The 24,126-nt window shown below is 41.5% G+C and overlaps 1 protein-coding gene across 1 annotated transcript; it reads right to left on the bottom strand.

Moving 5' to 3' along the window:
* Positions 1-1,853: 1,853 nt before the first annotated feature.
* On the bottom strand, positions 1,854-24,053 carry lpcat1 (lysophosphatidylcholine acyltransferase 1). Its single transcript, XM_034600332.1, has 14 exons — positions 23,831-24,053; positions 16,125-16,264; positions 15,561-15,775; positions 14,398-14,510; positions 14,251-14,311; positions 8,484-8,542; positions 6,607-6,641; positions 6,328-6,382; positions 6,053-6,135; positions 5,725-5,850; positions 5,174-5,327; positions 4,428-4,526; positions 4,215-4,356; positions 1,854-3,285 (listed from the first exon to the last, which is right to left on the bottom strand). The coding sequence occupies exons 1-14, from the start codon at positions 23,915-23,917 to the stop codon at positions 3,152-3,154; spliced, it is 1,503 nt and encodes a 500-aa protein (XP_034456223.1). The 5' UTR covers positions 23,918-24,053; the 3' UTR covers positions 1,854-3,151.
* Between the last annotated feature and the right edge of the window lie 73 nt (positions 24,054-24,126).

Below are 24,126 nucleotides of genomic sequence, written 5' to 3'. Positions count from 1 at the left end.
ATACCTTACATTTATTGAATTTCAACTGTTACTTTTGTTTTAAAAAAAATCTATTACTTTTATTTAAATATGTTTATCTGTTGCTTTTATTGAGCTCAAGTTTAACTGTTTACACATCCCCTTTATTTAACCAGTTCAAGTGTTAAACTATCAATTTTATGTAACTATTTCAGATATTTATCAAATAATTTTCAACAATTTCAGCTGTTTATTTGACAATTTAACTATCTTAACTGGTCATCCATTTATTTAACTATTCCAACTGTTTATACATTACTTTTAATTAACAATTTAATCTGTTTATCCAACAATTTAATTGAACTATTTTAAATGTGTATCATTTACTTTTATTGAACAATTTTAACCGTTTAAACATTACTTTTATTTAATTATTTCATAAATGTATTCATTAATTTTCTTTAACTATTTAAGATGCTTATCCAACAATTTAATTTAACCATTTTAAGTGTTCATACAACACTTTTATTTAACTAGTTCAGCTGTTCATCCATTCGTTTGAAGTATTCCCGCTGTTTATCCAGCTGTTTACCATTTCAACAGTTAATTCAAGTTTTATTCAACAATTCCAATGGTTTATCCTTTACATTTAACTAAATATATAGTAAATATATAATAAACACATACAATAAAAGTTTTACTGTCATATCATATTATTCTGTATTATCACACATGTATGAAGCTTCTGACTGTAAATACTGTGAGTGGCGGGGCAGCCATCCACAGCCATGGCCAGAGAAAAGCAAACAGGCTAATTTCCAGGCATCAGCTATCAAGAGGCTCGTCCACTTGGCTTGTACAACTAAAATAAACAACTGTTAGCCGAGCTGAATCTGTGGCCTTGCAAAGTACCGTTACCACAAGGGATCTCCAGTGGATACTCTGTTGTGTTTCCCCAGTTACAGTGACTGGGAGTAGATCCAGGTTTGTGTTTGCTGTAGGGCAGGGAGGGGGGGGGGGGGGGGGGGGGATGGGGGGGGGGGGGGGGTTTGCTTGGCCAGGATGGCGGCTGGAGATGGATCCCCAAATACTATGAACACATTCCAGGCCTCCTGTGTCGTGGGCTGTGGGACGCTGCTGCTGCTGCTGCTGCTGCTGTCTTTTATGGCAGATTCCTTTGAGGCAGGAGTATCTGAGAGAGACTGCAGCGAGGCACTGCTCAATGAGCAATTTATATGTTCTCAACAAAGCTTCTTCTTTAGGCCCTGAAGGCAGGTCTTAATTGTTAGACGTGGTATCTTCACTCTCCCTCTCCTCTTTCTTTGACTGTTTTCTTCTCCCTCCTCCCACCCACCCTCCCTCCAGCTATTAGGAATTGGATTTGGAGCAGAACGATCCATTTAGTCTCTCTCCTCCATCTCCATCCCTCTCTCTTTCTGCTTCCACACCTCCTCTGCAGGTTTCGCTCATCAAAGCCCAGGCTTAATCTGTCTATTTTTACCTGGAGGAATGAAAGGAAGGGATGAGGTAATGCTTTTCCTGTCCGTCAGGTGGGCAGCGGTGCATGGGCTCTTTGGGGTGTAGAGCTCAGTGAACTAGCACCACCATGTGGACTCAGAAGAGATGGAAACATTATGAAAGCAATGGCTCCCTGAAGAAATGTGATGATAGAGGAAAAAGAAGAGAAAACTTAAGAAAAGGCATTCAGGGTGGAAAATAGATCTGAGTGAATAAAGCTATGAACTAAATTTCAAGACATTTTTAATAAAATTCTAGAACCACTATATTGATTCGCATACAGTAAATACTGTAAGTCAGTGTGAGGGGAGTCAACCCCCTTCAAGGTGAATGTGTGAAAGCAGAGCTCCACCTAGTGGCACAAAAACAGCAACAGCTCAAAACTCAAAGCACTTTATTTGTAAAATTAAAAGGAACAAAAAAGCTTTGATTTCTGCATTTCAGGCTCTTACATACAGGAACATTGCAGTCGTACGTCCAGCATGAACCATTAGAGAGCGCTAAACGTAGAGGCTGAGGGAAAGTGAGGAAGTGCGTTATCTTCTCGACTGAGATTTTACAACTGAGAGAGAAAGACTCAGCACTTCTGAGAAAAACTAGCCCACTTTCAAATCGTTTTACTTAAAACTAGCTTTGGAAAAAATCATACCAAAGACGTTGGATGACGTTGTATAAAAGCACCATTCAAAATATACCATCACTTTAGAACGTAGTCTAATACGAACAGATCATTGATATTGAGCCTTTTATTTATCACAATATCCTTTTTTTTGCGTGTGTATATAACCTACACAGCTTTTTTACCTATATTATTCACCCGTATACATAAATATGCTGCTATTATCCCATAGTTCTTGGTAAACTAAGGATTCACATTCTTTGCATTTCTCCCTCCTGTTAGTGTTAGTGTGGAAAGCTTCACAAATAACTGAAACAGGAGTGGTTTTACTTTGACTTCAACTTTGAGCGATTCCTAGAATGGATTCCCTGAAACTATTAATATATATTATCCATATCAAAACTTTATTTCTGAGGCAGTGGGACAGCTGCTTGAGTGGATTCAATGGCTAATTTCTTCAGCTTTTGCCTGCAGTATGTAATGTTCTGTTATGATGTTTGACATCCCAGCATCATTACAGCATGGCAGCATTATCTACTATATATATATATATATATGGTTTTTTTTTACCTGAAATTGTGTTTCTGTGGTTGTGCTGTATGTCAATGAGGAGCGGCATTAAAGGGAAATGTGCATTTTTAGCCATTAGCCTGAGATCAACAACAGAACGAAACCCACAACACAAGGTCATCAACAGGGTTAAAAGGCACCCTGCCTTTTATCAGCTAAGTTCTTAAATATCTATACTTCATATATAAGAAAATAAATTTAAAATAAATATTATATTCACAGAGCATAAAAATCTTTATATCGGAATTAGACTAAAACAAAGGAAGGCACAAAAAAAAAGTTCAGAGGAGAAATGAAAGAAATTATGGAGCTGAGATTCTGATTCCATCATCTGTGGTCCACTGATCCATCGTTACACTTCATAACACCTTTATTTTTCTCCCCACTGGCACATGAAGGCACAGAGGTGCTAGGCAAGCTGCAGCATGTGGAGATGCTGTTACATCAGACACAAAAGGTAAATAGAGCGGTTGGATTTCTCGTCATTCAGTCGTCTTTGTCGTGGTTGTGGCCGTTGCAGCTCTTCGGTCGGCCGAAGCAGAATTTGCGTGGATGATCTTTAAAGTCGAGATGCTCCAGGACGAAGCCAGGATGCTGCACTATAAAATGACGAAGTTCATCTGTAAAAAGGGTCAAAACATAGAAATGTTGTTACTGCTGTCGGTGAACGTAAACAGGGAACTGGAATAATTGTTTTATTTTATTCAAGGAGCGATGTAACACAGTGTTTCTTATTAATTATCTAGACTGTGGCGGCCCGCCATATTCTAGTTTGTCCCGACACAGTTTCATAATGAACCAAAAAGAAAAGTTTACACTCTAATAACATAATAAATCAATAACTTGGTGTTTTTGTCCGTTGTTACATTGTATAACTATGTGCAGCTCAATTCACAGTCACGCTACCGTCCATAAAGTTTTGAACATCCACGCAGACAGTCGGACTTCATAGCTTCAGATGCAACTGTGGCATGTAAAGCAGTTCTCTCTCTCATGTAAGAAACTTGTCTTTCGCTCTTTAGTCTGTGTACCTGTCACTCGCATCTGTCACCCCCCCGATGCGGACAAAGATTTTATCAATTCTGCGGGAAACTCAGTAACATCAACATGCTAGTTTTATTTTTTTGGTATAATTACGATGATGATTTCACATCATTACAGAGAAGATTAACAACTTCCCTTCATCTAAATGAGGCATTTCACAGTATGTGCAGATGGACAATCTGCTGGCCTGTTTCATGGTAAAAGTAGAAATCGCTTTACAAGGACAATAGAGGAAGAAACAAGTGCACAGAGAAGCTTTGACGGTTTCTAGAAAAGACAGATGGTGGATGTAAAAGACCCAGGAAAACAGACGGTTCTTATCCTCTTCAGTACAGCCAAGGAGAAATCAAATGTGATAAGTGACAGCACAGAGGAAGAGGGAACAGATGACAGATGCTGTCAATCATCTGTGCAGGAGTCTCATATGAACCACAACACTGCAATTAATCCGACAGTTTTGTACTGATGTTTTAAAATTCTGCACTACCACGACCCGGGGTCTCACCGTATGTGATCCTCTCTGTGTCAGGTCTGTTGAGCGATAAAAACAGACCCGAGAGCTCCACCTCTTTCACTCCCAGCATTATTTCCAAGATGGTGGCGAGGTCCTTCTCTTGGACGTCCCCGTCCTCCTCGCTCTCATACATCTGAACAGCAACATAAGTGTTTAGAGCAATAATTTAAAGCCGCCGTCAAACCAGATTGCAAGCGTGCTCACCTTGAAGGCCAGTTTGAGGGTCTCCATTGACTTTGATGGTTGATGAACAGTGGACAGCGCAATAACAAAGTGTCTGATGTCCATCTGTCCATCTCCACGCTGAAAACAAAATGATCTCAGTGAGCAGGAGTATCAGAGGGACCAATGTGATCCTATATGAACATGTTATGGCCCAATTATTGTAGCAATATTATGTATATATGTGTATATAAATGTTGTAAACTCAACTGTCTCTACAGGTGATCTGATTTCAAATATGCTAAATTCTCTCAGCAATATGTTGCACATTCTCCACAGGGGGGAGCTGATGAGTCACTGGGTCCAGTTCTACATGAAAAAACCTTCACTTGAATCACCTGTAAGAGGGAAAGGTTTTAGTGGCTCAGAGCAGTGGTTCTTAAATGGGGGGTCCGTGGCACACTGCCAGGGGTCCATGAAAAGTTTCCAGATTCTCTCATTTACATTACCATGATATATGGGTTTTCTGTGTTGAAATTATAAAAATAGCTTTATCTTGGATTGTTCTAAAAAAAAATATTTTAAGAGAGATACATGATGGGCTCCCCGCAATATTTTCTATCTTTTATGGGCTGGTTGGCTGTGTTGAGAAAGGGAAGACCTAAAAATCTAAAAACTGCAACTTCACACAGAGGAACAGTACATAGCAGTTCAAGCAGAACTGAAAAAAGTCAATGGCTACTTCAGCCCAGATACTTAAACAATAATAAAATCTTCTTGGTGTTTACCTGGTCAAAGAAACTGTGGACTTGTGTGAGTGTGTCTGTAACTGGGAGGTTGAGGAACTGGGCGAAGTCGTCTAAACTCAGCCGCTCCCCCTGCAGCTTCCTGGCTCTCTTTGGCTGCTCCTCTAGCAGCTCGTCTCTGCTTCCTGATCTCAGTCTGTAAGTGTTTAAAAAAGTAGACACAGATATATAGATATCACACATTGCAACAATGGGATAATTGCATGCTAACCAAATGTGCTAAGTGTATGGAAACATGGTTTAGCTGCAAAAATCCCACAAGCGTAACCACAATATCCAAACAATTACAGAAAAGACTGTAAATGTCTAAAAGACAAAGTGTGAATAATATTTATAATATATATTCTCTTGTCTTGGTGTCTCGCACTATGAATATTCCCTCATACTCTTATAAAGAAAACATCTCCCTGTGTGTGTTTATCCCGCCATTAGGTGTCAGTGTTTCTTCATCTTCACACCCCTGAAAGTTTTGAAGAATTGACAGGCATTCCTTCACCCAGTCCAACCAGTCAATCCAGTCTCCCTCCACTCACCCCAATCGACACACCAGTTGGTTAAACTCCTGCAGGCCGCTGTAGTCTTGAATGCGCAGCGGGCCCTGTGATAGGCTGATGTCCCGGTCATCGAATGACAGGTCTGTGAGTGGCAGCTCCAACGCCCTATTGGAAGGGAGGGAACAGTGTTCGTGAGGACCACATTTTTGTCAGATGTTGGTCATTATGCAAACACACACACACACACACACACACACACACACACACACACACACACACACACACACACACACACACACACACACACACACACACACACACACACACACACACACACACACACACACACACACACACACACACTTACTTGGCCATGAGCTTTCTCACATTATTGGCAAACAAGGCCGGGTTCTCCTTCTCCTCATTTGATGGAGTGTAAATAGGCAAATACTAAGGAGACAGAACATCAACTTCATCATGTTGCCCTGTTATGAAACTGTCCGCTGATCTGCTGTGTAATTAACATGTAATTACACATATCATATTTACAATATATGGCCAGTAGCTTTAATTTAGTTAATATTTCTTCAATCTGGGAAACATTTTAAATAAAGTTTTTTGTTTTCTTACTGAACCACTCACCTCGATCTCCATAGGATTATGAGGCTGACACAGAGTGAGCCAGAGGATCTTGAACCTGGAAGACACAAGAGTTGGATTTGTCTTTATATACGAAGAGAAAAACAACATGAAGGACGGTGACGGGACTGGACAGATTGTACTGGGGATAATAAGTCCCTGTACAGCATACACAGGCCACTGGTGTGGTAGCTACATACTTAGCAGAAGCCAGTGGATGCTGCATGTGTGTGTATGTGTTGTGTATGGAGCATGTAAGTGTGTGAAAGAAAAAACACTCACGCTGCGGGACCTTGCCATGTCCATGTAACAGTATCCTGTGGAGAGGAAGGAGAAAAAAGGTTCAGGAAAAACACAAACAGTTTTGTCTACCAACTCCCCAAAACTGAGCAAAAGACATTCATTATATATATACATACATACACTCACACATACACACACATAGTTACTGCTGATAAGTGCCTAAATACTGTGATTCTAATACTTCTGGCCTAGTTCCTGACTTCTTAACCAGTGCACACATCTTCTCAGATTCTGTTCTTCATGATTGAAGTGAAACATGATGAAGCGTGAAAGAGACCGTTCATTTTTGAACGGTTCTGGTTCTTGAAGTAAATGCTGTTTTGTTCATTGACATTTCAGAAAATCCTGTTTGACCAGAAAGAAAAGTATGCAAAAAAGGTCCCTATGATTATTTAAGAGGAACATGATCTTCTGTTAATGTCGCCCTTTGGAAAAGGAGAACAAACGGTTAATGGTTACCTGTCACTCCAGGTAGTCTTTATATTTACCTTCATCTATTGGTTCATCAATCTAACTATGACCGAAATCTCTTGTCAAAGTGCAGTGTCGAACGTGGTGGGATTTGGATAAGCTAGAAGTTAAATATTAATAAACGACTGGGACTCATCAACACGTTGCCAACCAAGACAACTGGTGTGTTGACAACAACGGCAACTGATTCTCCAGTTCAGGGTTCTGTGCACTGAGTCGAGCTTCACTGGACTTTGAATAAACAGGTGAACAGCTGTGCAGCAGTGATGGAGCAGCTTCGGGGTTCTATGTGAACTGAGTCCTGCAGCAGGTCTTAACTTGACGTGGCTCAATTACTGCAGGTCACTTTTACAGTCTCGGAAACAAAGCTGCAACCAGAATCTCCACAGGCCAAACAGACAGCCTATTCCAAATCAGGCAGGTTTAGAACGGCCACTGCTCTCGTAAATAATAAGGCAAAACAAGATCAGCAACATTAAAATCACCAAAAGCTTGAATTCAACAACGTGTTTTGATCAATCTGCTTGGATTAAGACAACCGAGCAGCATGTGTGAGCACAGTTGTTGTAAAGCAGCACCCAGATGAATCTGAGACTGTTCAGATAACATCACATTTACAACAGGCACATGCAAGACATCTGGCTGCTTTCAGCTTCTCTTCACGCTCTCTGCTGTTGCACAGTCGTAGATTCAGGAGGTGGCAGCAGCTCAGTGTGTTTTCATTTGGCTCACTAACAATCAGTATTTTGTGTAGGTTTTTTTTTTTCACATTTTGTGGCTGGTTGCAGCTTGTTTACTGTTAGTTCCATTTCCAGTTGCAGACGGCCAGTAGTTGCACGGTAGTTTGAGGAGCAGATGGAAACAGATGGAATGGAAACATGTCTGGTTGTTGAGGAAATAAAAGATTCTGGAGAGGAAAATACAAACTGAGGACAAGTGGCTCTGTCGGAGCAGTGAATCCATGTTTCCTTCACTTAACTGCCACGTTGTCACTGTAGTCATCACAGTGGCTAAACTCAGCACAAGGGGAAACAGTGACAAACGCTTTCTAGGGAAACAAAGAAAAACTAGGTAATAGGAGCTACATAATTCATGAGAGAGCGAGGAGAAGTGCCGAGAGAGAGACATGACACGAGCGTGTGTGTAAGAGAGAGAGAGAGGGCGAGAGAGAGAGATGGAGAAAGGAGAGAATGAAATATCATCCCACTAGAAAATGAAGTCATTCAACGCAAAAGAAACACACACTAATGTGTGGGAAAGAAACCATTACATCACAGGTGTGTATCAGTTTGTGTTTTTTTTAAACTTGAACTATGTCCAAGGTTAGTGGTGTCACCGCGATGAACAGAGAGTGTAACAGGAAGGCGAGGACGTCGGGTATTTACCAGTTTGTTTGGGTAGCGTAGCACCACTGGTTGCACTGGGAGTCCAGGAATAAAAGCACCTGACAGAGACAAGAGATGAGGAAACAAAAGCAGAGAAAAAAGAAATGTCAACTATATAAAGACCAAAAAAAGTAAACGAAACTGAGACACAATACCTAGGTCGTAATTGATCATAAAATAACATGCAGACATGTTGACTATATTTAAGGAAAAATAGCAATCCTGTAAATATACTGAATTATAAAGCCTTGCATATAATATACTGCTCACTTATACTTTCTTACATAACTAACTGACAATAAATAATATTGTCTTACCACAAAAACAGAAATATGTATTATTAATAAGGCTGGCTACTATAATCACACAGATGTAATGTTTCTAAATTCCCATGCTATAAACTGTAATGATTTAGTATTTTATGAATAATGCAAATAATGTTCAGAGCAAAATCTAAATCACTACAAGACTTTGAACAAAGTTTCAATACAAAAGAGCAAATATGATCTGAGAGGTATGTGTAAGTTTACTGTACAAAAAGCCAAAACAAATATTAAAAGGAGATGTGTTCATATTGTTATGGTGAAACAGCCAATACAAATTTGTAAAGGTTTATAAAAATGCTTTTTTTTTAAAAAAAAGGCAAGGTCATTTATAAATCCCCTTTCATACACAGAGGAAGATTCAGGGTACTGTTCAGGAAGATTAAAGAAAAACAACACAGAGGCTAAATTTAAAGAAAACTCTTTAAAATCTGAAAGCAAAGTTAAAAACAATTGAGTAGAATAAAAGTGGTAAGAAAAATTAGGAGAAGTAAAATAATTAAAATAGATAAATCTCTATCAATATATAAAAAATATATATAAATATATATGTATGAATTTTGCCACCTTCAGTGCAAACACACATATAAACTCAGTGTCTATTGACTATTTCTGAGTTTGTCCTGAGCCTTTGTTCTTTCTTTCCACTTCCTCTTCACAGGATACTGTGATATGGACATGGAAAGGTCCCGGAGCGTGAGTGAGTGTTTGTTTTTTTTCCTCACACACTTACACATTAACATGCTCCACACGCAACAGAAGTATCCGTTGGCTTTAACAGACTTGGGATGAGTGGCGTGTCCTGGTTGAGATGAGTGACAGGCTCACAGCCTCAGGCTAACCTCCAGGCCTCGCAGACAGCGTCTCTATTCAAAGTCTATAATGTCCTGCTGATGACAGACGAGCCCATAGAGGTTTCATACACTATTTATTACAGGACAGAGCCCTATTGAAGCCACTGTGTGAGCGTTGAATAGATTAGAACGGGATCTTTTTATGTGACTAATGAGATTAAGGCTTAAACCTTATAAGGTCAATTTATTTTTTAGGGCCCCTCAGGTGCGGTGAGAGAAGTTTTAAAGACGACTGTGCGACTGTGTTAGTGAATGGTATTTACACACCCAGTAGAAGCAGAGCAACATCAGCTTTGATTTGAAGTCTAGTCAGTGTTCACCTGTTGGATGTAAATCCAACATTCAATCATTGCAAATTTTAACACCCTGAAGGCGTGTTCCCGAACCAAGGTTCTTGTCTTTGTTACATTGTTTACATTTGATTTGGTTAGTCGTTGTTTCACATTGTAAATGCCATACATGTCGCGATCACCTACGTGGGCTGCATCTACCTATACCTGACATTGATTGGGAGATGGGAGTGCGCCTGACGTCAGCTTGTTGTCTATTCGGGCTGTTGTATACATGAACTATTTTGAGTGCACTCTTTTAAAAAGTCTTTCCGTTAGAGAAAATGAATGAACTGGTTAATTTCATTGTAATATCATAATGTTACTACCAGAATCACCAACGACAGTTTGAATGCATCACATTAAAGTTCTGTCGTTTAAACATAATATCATTGGAGTCAAAGACTGGAAGCAATCCTGTGAGCCTGGGCAACTTAAATGATCTGCTTCTTTTCTTCTTGCTATTGGTCTGAAAGTTCTGAACCGTGGTTTAGTTTGATCTCGACCTAGACCCCCTCTAGATTCTGACTAAACTGAAAAGTTCACATCAAAGAAGGTATATGCGCCCTTCCATATCTACCCTGTGGCGATTTATCTGCCTTTTGGTTCTGGGCACCGAGTCCACAACAGGTTAATCAGAGCTTATTCCATGAGAATGGCTGCCTGCAGCTGCTGATACCAGGGCTGTGACCATAAAACCAGAGCAATGAGCTGAACGATGCTAAAATGTTGTGCAGAGCTAACGAAGACAGCAGAGTTGGGTGATCAATTTTTATATTTCTCCTCAAAGCCATAATCTCTTGCATCACACGATTGTTCATACTGGAACTTGTGTCGGCCAAAAATATTCTTTCAGCTTTTGTTAATATTTTAATATTCTGAATATTTTCACGGGGATAAAAAATAAATTTCCACATCAGACAACGTCCTTGTGTTGAAGCAGATCAAAATAAAATGGAAAACGGAAAATCTGAGGAGGTTAAATCTGATGAGCTGCAATCAAGACGGAAGCGGGAAATAAAATAGTACCTGCCCCGCATATTAGTCTGGCCCCACATGAGACTATGAAAGAACATGAAGGAGCATTAGAGTGAATACATTGAGTGGACGTATACAAAATACTGTGACTATAGAGAGGGGACAGACAGTGAGAGAGCGGTGAGGGTGAAAGGGACTGCTCTATTAAAATGCCTTTTGAAATGAGAAAAAGACTGGAGGTATCTGTTGATCAGGTCATGCACAGGTGGGACCGTGCACGTTGGACACACACACACACACACACACACACACACACACACACACACACACACACACACACACACACACACACACACACACACACACACACACACACACACACACACACACACACACACACACTCTCTCTTTCTCTCTGTTGTGCTCGGAGCCAGTGAAATGACATAACCAGAGGAGACACATCCAGAGAGCACTGGCACCACACAACAGGCAGATCAAGCCGGACAAACATACACACCCAAAGCAGTGCAGAGTGTGACCAACAGGGCTTACTGGGAATGACAGAGTTACAGACTGGAAGAAAGGGGATTACGGCAGGCAGGGGAACAATGCCTCACACCACACACACCCACACACACCCACACAGAGGAGGTGAGCAGAAAAACAAGCACAGAAAGATGGGTGCAACAGTTTGGCGTCCCATTGAGGTGTCCTCTAGCGAGACGCTGAACCTCCGAGCCGGTTGGGCAAAGTCGGAAATTAATTTGGCCAGACATCTACACCTGGACTTGGCAGCTCTGCAGCAGACTCCATGCATTAATAATCATTTACAAGTCGCTCTATGAAGACACAGACACACCACTGGCTGGAATTGACCATGAACCACAACCAAATACTGTTCCGAGCTGTGGTTTTCACCTTGTGTCTTCGGCTCTGGAGGATGATAACACTCATTTTCCTCTAAACGTAACAACAACTGTAGCCACAAGACAAATGATGCTGGCTTTGTAACCCACAGGTTTCAAAGGGGTGCATGTGATAATTCCTCATCCTACATTTGAAACATAACCTGTGGAGTTACAGTACGTGCAGGTTAAACAAGGCCGACACCATGTCAGCACAGGAGGTGTATCATGAGCAGCAGCAGCTTCAGCACATCATCTGCATGCATGAAGACACAGTACTGAGTGTAGGTCACCCACATTTCTGGCAGCACTCAGAGAGATCAGTTATGAGTCATTCCGTGCAGAGGGCAGACAGCTGGGTTGATTCAAAGAGAAGCTCATCAGATGCATGTGACTAAACAAGAGGGATGACACACACACACACACACACTAGACACACTAGAATCTACAGTCGTGCTTGCAGCTCTGTTACACTGTGTAGAGGCGACGCTTTGAGCTAAATGTTGACATCAGTGTGTTGACAACTGCTGATGGTGACAGATAAGACTCTATGATGTTAAGCAAGTATAACATTTACCAAAATCCCCCACTTAGTTTAGCAGCATGTTAGAATGAAAAATGGAGTGAGGGATTATCAAGGGATCTCATTCATTTAGAGCTGGTTTGATTAAAACAGTTGTGACGTGATGAAAACGCACATGAATTTCAAAATTGAGTGATTTGTTCTCATTGGATTTTATAAACTTATTGGCATTTTTATTTTAAACTGATAATCAACCACGCTGTGTTTCTCCATTCATCATTCACAAACATCAACTACCATTTATCGTCACCTCCAGACCATAAAAAAAAACATGCACACTTCGCAAACGCTCAGCTCACAACTTTCTTTGCAGACCTTTTTGAAACCTGATCCGTGTGTCTGTGGCCGTGGTTTTTGATTCCCAATACAAAACATTTTCCATTATTAACACTTTATTTTTTATATCTTCATATTTGTTACTTCCAGCTCCTATAAACATGTTCTAACTACCACTCAACCCAAAGTACGGCTTAGGTTAATGTCAGTAGACTTTCTGGTATCTGGTCTTAAACAAGAGCGTTGGGCAGAATGAAATTTTGATCTGATGATGACGCCAGATTAAATGTCACGGGATTGTGAAATTGTGATCCGTGAACAAACATCCATGCAAATCATCATCTGGATGCCAAACAAGAAAAATAAAAAAAACGGTACCTCCCAAGATAATATGTGTCTGCTCCTAAATCTTAGAGATTAGGTTTTGGTTTCAGTACTAAAAGAAGGGTATAATTAAGGAAAATGGAAGATTAAGCAAAACGATTATATGAACGAGTTTATCGGGGGTGATTTACCTACAGGGAAATACAGTATGACCCAACTCTGCAGCTCCCTTGGCTTCACGGAGCTTTTGTAGTGAGTCAGTTGCAGCTCAGCATTTATGGTTCACCCCCCCCTCCCACCTCTGGATTTTTAAAGAAGCAACTGTTTGCTAACTGATTCATCATAAAACCTTGGTGATAATATATCATGTGATGTTTCCATTGTATATATCTATAGAATGAGTTTTGAATTTTTGGGCTTGTTTTTAGCCATTACTCATGTTTATTTTATACCATTTATTTTATTCTATGCCAATACCTTGAATTACGTATTATTTATTTATTGTCTTTGATTTTAGATTTTGTATCATTTCATTTGCTGCCTTTGACTTTAAATGTAATTGTTTTTATTGGTCCTCTTTGTGAAGCACTTTGTAACGGTCTATTTTGAAAGGTGCTATATAAACATACACACACGATCATGTCTCAACTTCTGCAGAAGACATGACACTGACTTAGATTCATTTCCTGCATATTTACTCTCTAACATTAACCAGAACTACAACTTGTCAAACCTTCATCCTCGCCCTAACTTTAATCTCACATCGCTGGACCCGTGTTGTGTCAGCACTGGAGAATGGTCTGACTTCGCCCATTACCATTCTCCTACAGGAAGAGACAAAACACTCTGGCTTCTTTGTATTTCTTGAACATATCCCAGTTGTTCTGGCCTAGTGTTGACGGAAGGAACAAATCGAAATTGAAACTTTAGCCATTTTTGGTGTGCAGGTTACTAGCTGAGAGGTTGCTATTGTTGAGTCCCATAGTGAAGAGGATGTTGAAAACAGTAACAGGCTGTGAGAGGGAGGGCAGGACAGTGCCAACTGAAATAAGTGCCCAAAGGCAGGTTTATTCTCACAAAAAAACCTAAACCTAACCTTTCCCTAACTCCCTTTTACTGTGTGAACAGCTTTAGGGTCCAACAACATGAGTAACACCTGGAAAAGACAGAGGGGCTCAGGGGTCTGAACACGTACCAGCCTTGAATAAGATGAGACCCGACCTGTTGGTGCACGTCCCCTCTGGAAATATCATGATCTGGAAGAAACAAATAGGCATTAAAGTGAGCGTAGGTGTGTGTGTATGTGTGCCATTACTGTGTGTGCACATTCATATTCATATACCTGAGGCCACTCCCCTCCAGACTGAGCTCTCCGCTTTATTTCCTCCACAGTTTTTCTCCTGGAGCCCTGGTCGGACCGAAACACAAACACTGGCCTGATGTAGCTGATCAGAGCTGGGGGGGGGGAGATGATGAAGAGTCAGATTTTAGATGCTTGTCAGAACAAGAGTGAAAACTAAAATGATTAAAGTTAAGTTCATCCTCAGAGAATTTGAACTACAAGAAAAGCTGACAAAGTTTTAGCGTTGATTAATCACTCCCTTGATTTACATTTATTGATAAATTGTTTCGCGTCATGTTGGGATAATTCGTTAAGGTACATTGATTGGGTTTCAAAAGATGTAGATGCAACCAACTTTCAAATGGAAACTACAGTAAATGAGAGGAGACTGCGCCCGTAGAGAAGCATGTGGAGCAGTGAGGGAGTCAGTGAGGTGTTGTACAGTATAATGTTCGATCGGTACCAAAACATACCCATATTTACACTAATTTGATGAGGCACCGCTCACTGGAGTTTACAGTAAACATGGTGGTTTTTGGTTTAAGGAAAACTCAAATACTGTTTCAGTGATAGAAATTTTAAGTTGCTTAAACTTGTATTTCTATTTACTGTAGATGTTTCTATTAGTTTCTTTCAAAATCAAATTCGTATTCATTTTTAAAACACAGAATAATGACTTTTTAACATTTTAAATGCGACTGTGTTATTTAATTGACTGTATGCTAGACTTCTCTACAGCAGCATCATATTTAAATGCAGTTAATTGTCACAGAAAAATGCATCCACATCTGTTTATTCAGGGACACACACACATATGTTTTGTGTGCAAAAACATTAGATGATCGTTTTGAGACTGTCCTGAAATCGTATCTACGCCCACGTGCATCATATGGTGCCTGAATGCACTGTATGGTTCAGTGAGCAGCTAACTTATCTAGGAAACCTGAATGAATGACAGGAAACTGTTATTCAGTATAATAGTTTTTTTTAAACATATAAAGCCAGAATGTCTTCTTTCCTTCTCAGTCTTTCTACACAGACGTTTGTATTGTCTTCCTGCAGTTTGCATTAAATGAAACGTGCTGCAGGTCTTTAAGGCACATAAACTGCTCTGTTCATTTTTCATTTCAGTAAATCCGTCGATGGAAATATGTTGAACTCACTGCCCCAGATGGGAATGCTCCCGCTCTCCAGTTTTGCGACGATGGAGCACATGGTCATGGTGACGGGGATGGCATCGAAGTAGGAGGAGTGCGGCGCCACGGTGAGGATGGGAACTTCAGAGGGCGCTGCGCGTTCCCCTTTCACCTTGATCCAGTGGAACCCTCCGCAAAACCACATGGCTCGCATGACCACCCGTAAACACAGATCTATAAACCTGGGACAGCCGATGCAGAGATTAGCACTTTGAAACCTCAGCAGACACATGAATCCTTTTCAGTGGACGCTAATAGACAGCAGATAATCCTGTAGTTGACAAAATGCTTGTTTGCTCAGCTCTGCTTGTCAGGATGGTGTCGTGTAATCCCCTTTTGTCTTAGTATCACTCAAGCTCACTTTGTCTTTATAAAGTTGTGAGGACACAATTTATACTGCATTACCCGCTTATCTTAACTCTAACCTGAACTTTCAAATGTCTTAACCATCTAACAGCCCTTTGAAGAGGTGAGGACCGTCCAGCATGTCCTCACAATGCTCCTCAAACCAAACCCTTTCTCCACACGCACCTCCTCCACCATGGCTGTGGCTCCAGGACAAACTCAGAGCGTCCCAGGGAGGCTGCGAAGGCAAAGGGCCACGCCAACAGCATGAAGAAGGACACCAGCAGCAGCCGCACGGGAAACACTGTGACCGACATCAGTCCGATCTGAAGGAGACGGAGGACGAGAAAGAGGACGGGTGTGTGTGTGTGTATGTGAGAAAGGTAAAAATAATGTAACATATACAGAGTCACATCAGTACCATTCAACTGCATTTTCAAATGTCAAACAATAATGAGTCTTTAACATACTGTACATTCGTATACAATAAAAGTATGCCTGCACATCCTACAGGGTCAAGAAGAGGAGACACACATTCCAACACAGTCAACAGGACGTACCACAGGTTAGTCATGTTCAGTCATGCACTAACCATACCTTCCTGGTAAGGCACCCCAGAGCTTACAGACATACATGTCTGACATCTACTTGTTTATATAATAATAAGATACCTACTAATACCAAATATTGATGAAGATTTATTTTTGAAATTTAGAAAGTGCAGTCAGTCAAACATATCTCTACTGATTCTGCTTGTGAATATGTAGAATCTGTAGGCAAACTAGTTTGAATCTAAAAGGTGTCTACACTGAAAGACACAAAATATTGCCCAATTCCCCAAGGGCCAATTCCTCATCAGACGCCTGCAGATGGTTCAGAGCTTCTCTCTGAAAAGTTTGAGTCAGTCCATCTAGCAGATGTTTATATATTTCACAGGATAAATGTCACCAGAGTCGATAAGTTTCATCCTCTGAGGATCATGTTTATCAAATCCAAAACTATGTGTCTCCTCTCAGACAAAGCTCGGCAAAGACGCCCCCTTGTACAATGGAGTGTTAGGGTTCTTTCTTAAATATAGACGGCTTATTACAAAATCTTTTAAAAGTCCTGATACTTATAATAATTAGGTGCTGATAAGCCAAAAATATGTATTAATCTACTAAAGTAGAACTTAATAAGATGCTCCACATTCCTCATTTTGACAAAGGGGACTCATCCTCTGATATAACCCCTCTAAAATGACAATCAGCCTAAAATTAATACTTATTAATGTGAAATTACAACTTAATTCCCGAAATCTCAAAATGTTTCCCTTTACGTGGTCCTAATACTCCATCTTACTCTCGCAATGCAATTCAAGTAGCAATTTATATTTGCTGAAAAATAGCACAAGTGAAATAAAGTTTATTGAAGCCACAGACAAGACGAGAAGTCAGCTGACTGGCCTGTCATGGCCTTTCTCTTACTGTGTAATGAGAGAGGTGTGGGTGTGTGTGTGTGTGTGTGTGTGTGTGTGTGTGTGTGTGTGTGTGTGTGTGTGTGTGTGTGTGTGTGTGTGTGTGTGTCAACAGGGTCAAAATGTCAAGGCCTGCAGTGTAAATTGGGACTGTGTGATATTTAAAGCTCCCACCTCCTCCTCGTCTCGAGCCCCCATTGGATCTCCTCATCCTGCACTTGTATGTGCTCTCTCGCTCTCATTCCACTCTCATCAGCCTCCGAGCCTGCTTTACAGTAATCTGTGGTCCCGGGGGAATCCCTCTCCTCAACTATCCACCCATCCATCCATCAATCTCTCACTCCCTGTGTCTATTTGCTTAGCTGCACCTTCATTTATCATGCTGCTCACCCTTCAACTGTGTTCCTCCTACTTTGCATTGATGTGCTTTCTGTCATCACTCTGGGGAATCATATCCAACCCCCTCCTCCTTCTCCTTCTTCCTGTCCTGTCTTCCCTTTCCACCTTGTGCATCTCTCTCCCTGGATGAGCCCAGGTGCACACAGCGGGGCCTGTATTAATAAATAAACAGTAATGGGGTTGATTTATGACGCCCTAACGCCGCTCCCCGCCCCCCACCTGACGCGCGGCGCACTCATCACCAGAGCTTAACGAATCCATCTCGGAGGATGTGCTGACATTTTCTCGGGGGGGTGGCATGAGAATGAGTTGGGGCGGGGTGGAGGCGAGCGGTTTCCAGTGTTTTATGAGAGTAGCAGCCCCTTCCACGGCTGATGATTTGAATTTTTGCTATAAAAAATACATTTCAGTAAGCCTGGCTCACTCATATCACACATCCTCACTCCAATATGAAAGCCACTGAAAGGTTTTAGGGCCATAAACTGTTACTACATGCACTCCCACTATGGACTGTCACTTTAACATTCTCAACTGTGCAATATCCACTGTACTATATTCATGTGTAAAAGATTTCTGTGGAATATAAACGGTTATGTGCAATCCATTGACTGTAAATATTCTGACACTTAATATATTTCTTTACACTGTATATACTGGTTTAATCACATTTGTATTTTTTCTATATATTGTTGTATACTTCTATTTCTTTATATTCCTTCACCCATGTACTGCATGCTACTTATGTGATGTCTTCTGCTGCTGTAACATTGCAAATTCCCCCGTTGCGGGACTAAAAAAGGACTTCTTATCTTATCTTATCTTAAGAGATCAGTTGTCCAAATATAGCAATCTGTCAGAAGCCTCCTCTCCTTTGCAGCATTGAGAAAAACAGTGGTAAAGGGGCCATGCGTCGATTTAACGCATGAAGATCATTTTACTTGTCATGAGGAACGCTGCTCTGTTTGTAAATAAAGGTTTTATTATGTCTTCTGTGGCTCCAATGGGAGTTTTTTTTTTTTATTATTGTGAGAGCTGTTGGAAGCTTCTCAATTTCACAAAACTGAGCTAAGTTAAATTTAAAAAAAATCATTTTTATTGTTAATATTTCATTTACTTTGGATCTCCATTGAATCCAAGGAGATGATGACCAAATACGATTAAGTCAACAAACTCTTGTGATAAAAAGTACAAATGCAAAAAGACAAATATCCTGCTGTATAAGCCTAATGATTGTGTAGAAAAAAGAGCAGCAAATGTCTTTTGACCTGAGGGGAAGATTTTATGATGGCCTCTCTGCTGTGTGTTAAATATTCAGGAGACTCTAGGAAACCACGATGTCTCCTCGCACACAAACACCTTCTGCTTGTATGCCACCCATAAAGCTGTCAGGGGCCATGAAGGCATCATCCGCAGCACTTCCATTGTCCACACACACACACACACACACACACACACACACACACACACACACACACACACACACACACACACACACACACACACACACACACACACACACACACACACACACACACACACACACACACACACACACACACACACGTCAGTCAGCTGGACTGTAATGCAAACATATACACACAAGTGCATCACATGAAAAGGCCAACATCTGACACATAGCATCAGCTCTAAATGCACAGTTTGCACATGCAGACACACACTGAGGGCGGGGCCTCACCAAGCAGAAGGGACATATGAGGTAAAGCTGAGCCTGCAGGGAGCCATCAGTCATACAGCAGTAAGAGGATGTTGTTATTTGTTTTGCAAAATCGAATCATTCTTTAAACCTTATTTGAAATGTTTGGATGAATTAATTATATGCTGCATTTTTTGTGGATTTAACTTATGAAAACATGAAGTCATTGAAATTAGTAGTCTAATGTCTCATGTACCACTGAAGAGGCTTTTCTTTAGGTCTGAGTAAATAACCCTGGTGACATCATGCTGATGTAATATAGACTGGATGGCGAGGAGGAGGAGGAGGAGGAGGAGGAGGAGGAGGAGGAGGAGATTGAATAAAAAAAAAACGTCATCACTATCCAGAGCTTTGTTCAGCCTGGACAAAATCTAGCAAAACGTTAATTTAAACTTGTGATATTCAAGCATTGCAACTATGGCAACTGTAAATTAAGGTTAAATGTGTTTTTACATATGGTATTAACAACTCCAAAATAAAAGACTTACAACAAATATGTTTTCCAAAATGTTCAGTTAGTGCGAACACCAAGTAGCAGCTGCCGCATTTCAAGAGAACTTGAGAATCATTTATGTGCACTGCCTTTTATTGGCCTCAGGGTTTACACCTGTGGCACACCCACCAAATGGGAGAAAACGTTCCTCGAAGCCTGTTGCACACTTTCCAGCAAACGTGTGGTTCAACCCGGAAACGATAACAAGACGGAGCAAAACTATCTGAGCTCGAACGTGCCCCATGGTCGGGAGGATCGAATGAATGACTTTATAGGAATTGTAGGTTCACAGTGTTTTTGGATCTTGTCAGAATATCTCCACAGCTGAATTAATTTGACAATTTTTTTTTTTTTTAAATCTGTCTCTCGCGTGTGTTCCAACATTATGTGCATGGAATACTGTGTCACCTTTCAACCTTACCACAGGAGATAAGGGGTGATGCCACTGGCCACTGGGGGAAGGATGGATCTGTTGTCATGCTAACCATGTTCTGTATGGATTCTAGAGCTGCGACGATTACTCAATTAATCAATAACCTGATTGGGAGAAGATTAATTAGCAACTTATTGTTGACATTTAAAACATTTGATGGTTCCAGGCTCTCAAATGTAAGAATTTGCTGCTTTTCTTTTGTCACAGTAAATTAACTATGTTGGACTTTTGGGCGAACAAAACAGAGATATTTGCTAATGTCAACATGGACTTAGTTTGTTAAATAATAAAATGAGAATGTTAGTCCTGATCGATCAAAGTAAATAATTATTTTCAGACCTGCACTAACACACAATTGTCTGTTACTCCATTACCGGGCAACATCACATCCACCTCCCCTGAGCAACATGGCCCAGCACACTTCTAACTGCTCTACACCCTGTGGTGAGGTCGAATTGCTCCTGGCTAATTGTTTTCAATAAACCACGGTTGCAGGCGTACAGATGAAGACCACGTGGCAGGCGGTGAGTGAAGGATTTGGGGGGGGGGGGGCCCTCGGCAAAAGGGACCTGGGGGGGGGGGGGTCCCTACATCGAAGTAAACTGAACCCAAAGAGACACAACAGAAAAAACACAACTCTTTTAATATATAATATACATACACACACATTTAGACAAACCTCTACAATAATGAAGCTTTTGGCAGAAAGCTAGTGGCATGATTAGGGATTTTCCTAACAGTCCTCTGTATATAGCGGATCATAGAATTTAGGGGGGGTTCCCCATTGTTGTTGTTGTGGACTAACCTCAAACAGCTGTTCTCGAGGCCACAGCCAATTGCCTGCTTTGCTGACCTTGTTGCAACACCCCTGGTTACACCTATAAACTTTATTAATTTCCCCAAAAATAAGATTGTGGAATGATTATGTTTTTTTTTTCTATCTTTATTCAGGAGCATGATCTTTCAGTTTGAGTGCAGGATTTATTGAATTCACGTTCAGATTTTGTAACGCTGCTCCCACTCAAATAGCCCCTGCCTATGTTTACATTTGCTCAAAACTATGCACTTGCATCCAGATATTTAGTTTATTTAGTTTTGCGCATGAAATGTCTGCTCTCTGATTACTCCTCTGCTCCTGGATTATTTTTGTGTGCTTTGATTCCCCCCCCCCCCCCAACAACTCCGTTTTGAATAAACATAAGAAATAGAAAACCATAACTGGTGAATATATTTTGCAACGGTCTTTAGAAGGCCTGTGTAAGACACTGAAATAGCCAAAAAATGTCAGTCATTTGAAAAATGTATTGATATCTGAGAGGGGGACCCAATCAAGTTGGGAGTCATGTCTGTGTGAGTTAGTGCTACTGTCTGTCTGTCTGTCTGTTCTACTCGCGGAAGTAGTGGACCTGCATTGTTGCTTATCCTGTTTGCTAGAAGTTGGACCCAAAATACTGCCCGGAGGACAACATGCCGAGAGGAGAAATGTGCTCATGCATCAGGCCGCCCTTACATAACAAACACACACATTCTAAAGCAGACACACACCTTGAAAAATATGCATGGCATGCAGTCATATGCATTTAAACCCTGTGGCATTAAAGGAAGCAACACTTGTGTTCAGGCCGAGCTTGTGTTTGTTTGCATGTGTCCACTAGTTGTGTATCTGCAGCTGAGTCCACACATGCATTGGTGAAGTGGAAAAAACACACCTCACTGCTACACTAGAGGCAGCGCGAGGTGTGAAACTGACTCAGGCACACACATGGTCCAGCTTACATTCGCTGGACTGCTGCTCTCGTCCGGCACAGACACACAACTGTTTGCAATCTACTACAACGTCCAGTGGGAAAACTGACAAAGAAGTAAACAAACTAATAAAACAGTGCCGGGAAAATGGTAACTTGTCTGAGTGGAACATTGTTGGGAGCCGACGGTGCCAACATAAAGGCTAATTTCCTGTGCCTTGTGCTCTGTATGTTTCGCTGTGAATGAAAGCAGGCACCTCTGGGCCCTGAGGCTGTGGGGAAACAGATGAACCAGATGGGGGTAGAGCAGAGGGAGTGCACTTCCTCCCCTTGTCTGATTGTACAATTGCTTCCACAGCAAAGTAATCAGCTAGTTTCAGAGGTTCAGAGACTGTTTCTTGAGGGAAAGAATAAAGACTCAACCCCAGCTAGGTGATATGATCCCATCTGCTGGTCAGTCAGACTGTGTTAGCAATGTGTCACCCTGTCAGCAATAAAACCCCATTGATTCATCAGCTGATTGATGAGGGCGCCATCCTCCAGCAGAGAGATTCCATTGATTTCACTGGTTGATTTAGGACGTAGCCACAGGGGTCCACGTGTACCACGACCAGCAGGATTTCTCACCTTCCAACTTAAATGTGCCTCACTGTGTCTGAGTACGAGTCGGGACGGCTCCCCCACCTGGAATGTCCATAACTAGACAGACCACAAAAATTGACTGTAACCTACCTCACCAACCCATAAGTCACTCCTGTTATGACATCCTGAAAAGTGATCCACTCTAATGAGGACTACCGTGAGTTATGATAATAACGCGCTCTGTACAACGAGCACATATGAAACTTGGCCAGCCGTCAGCTTGTTTACCCCTGTGCTCGCAACCCAGTGAAAACACTGTGTGCCTGTGTGTGTGTGCACACACACACTCAACTGGATGAGTCAAAAGAAACAGCCAGAAACCGAGAAGTGTTGACTGACAGAGGGAGAATGTGGGAGGAGGTCGAGCGCATGTTACCCTGATCGGCATGCACCAGTATGACAGGTATGGTAAAGCAATGCAGGGGCCTGAGTTGCTCGGAGGTGCAATTCTGCAGAATGTGGACGTGCACAGGCTGAAAACTGTGATGCAAGTTTGTTGACATGCAAATGTAGTCAATCAGGATTCTTGTGTGTGAATCCATCCAGGGAAATGTGGGGTAGTGGCTGGTCACATAATGACACCACATGGTTCAGATAACACAGTGGAGGGTCAGCATGGCACTTACATGTCATGGGTTACCAAAATAAAAGTGAGAATAAACTGCTGCTCAGGCTGAGACCTTAACTCCTAGTGTGCGTTATAGCGGCTACCAAAGAGTGTAGGGTCTGCGGAGAGACTTTGCAGAAGTAACGCATGTTTAGTTTAACACATGGCTTGTGTCTCCTTGATGACAAACAGCACAACAAAGAGGAACAACACTTCCCCCGGTGACATTGCAGCTCTGCATCTTGGTTTTAAAAAAAAGTTCTTACCAATGTTTTATTTTGTTCACAGTGTCCTTCAATGTGACCATAACACATCCCCAGTGTAAAAACACCCACAGGAAAGTGAGCGTCTCCTAAACACACACAGTCTGCAGAAGAGTTCCTCCTGCATGTTCACTTCTTACCTTGATCTTCTCTGTCATGGTGAACCTCAGCTTGTGGACGAAGGGGTTTCTTCCCACTCGGGAGGGGCGAGTGTTTGACAACTTCATGGCTGACAAACCTTCACACCGCGGGATGAGGTGTGTCCACAATGTCTCGGGAGCGTTACGCGGTCCTGTCCAGCGCTCGCTCCAGCTTCCTCTCCCCGGAGCAGAGGCGCTGATGCTGGACTGGGGAAGGAGACTCGCGCTCCGTCACCGCCCACCAACAGCATCCGGGGGCGGCTTTCAAAATAAGATTCACGTGTTCTCGCCAAGGT

This window comes from Hippoglossus hippoglossus, chromosome 11 (genome assembly GCF_009819705.1).
Source record: "Hippoglossus hippoglossus isolate fHipHip1 chromosome 11, fHipHip1.pri, whole genome shotgun sequence".
Classification (NCBI taxonomy): Eukaryota; Metazoa; Chordata; class Actinopteri; order Pleuronectiformes; family Pleuronectidae; genus Hippoglossus; species Hippoglossus hippoglossus.
This window is presented reverse-complemented; position numbering and strand designations above follow the sequence as displayed.

Excerpts from the sequence above, each read along its gene's own strand:
- lpcat1 (XM_034600332.1), bottom strand. The coding sequence starts at position 23,917 with ATGAAGTTGTCAAACACTCGCCCCTCCCGAGTGGGAAGAAACCCCTTC. Across the intron at positions 6,136-6,327 it reads ATAATCCTATGGAGATCGAG|TATTTGCCTATTTACACTCC; the intron begins GTGAGTGGTTCA and ends CTGTCTCCTTAG. Across the intron at positions 5,328-5,724 it reads CAACTGGTGTGTCGATTGGG|ACTGAGATCAGGAAGCAGAG; the intron begins GTGAGTGGAGGG and ends AAACACTTACAG.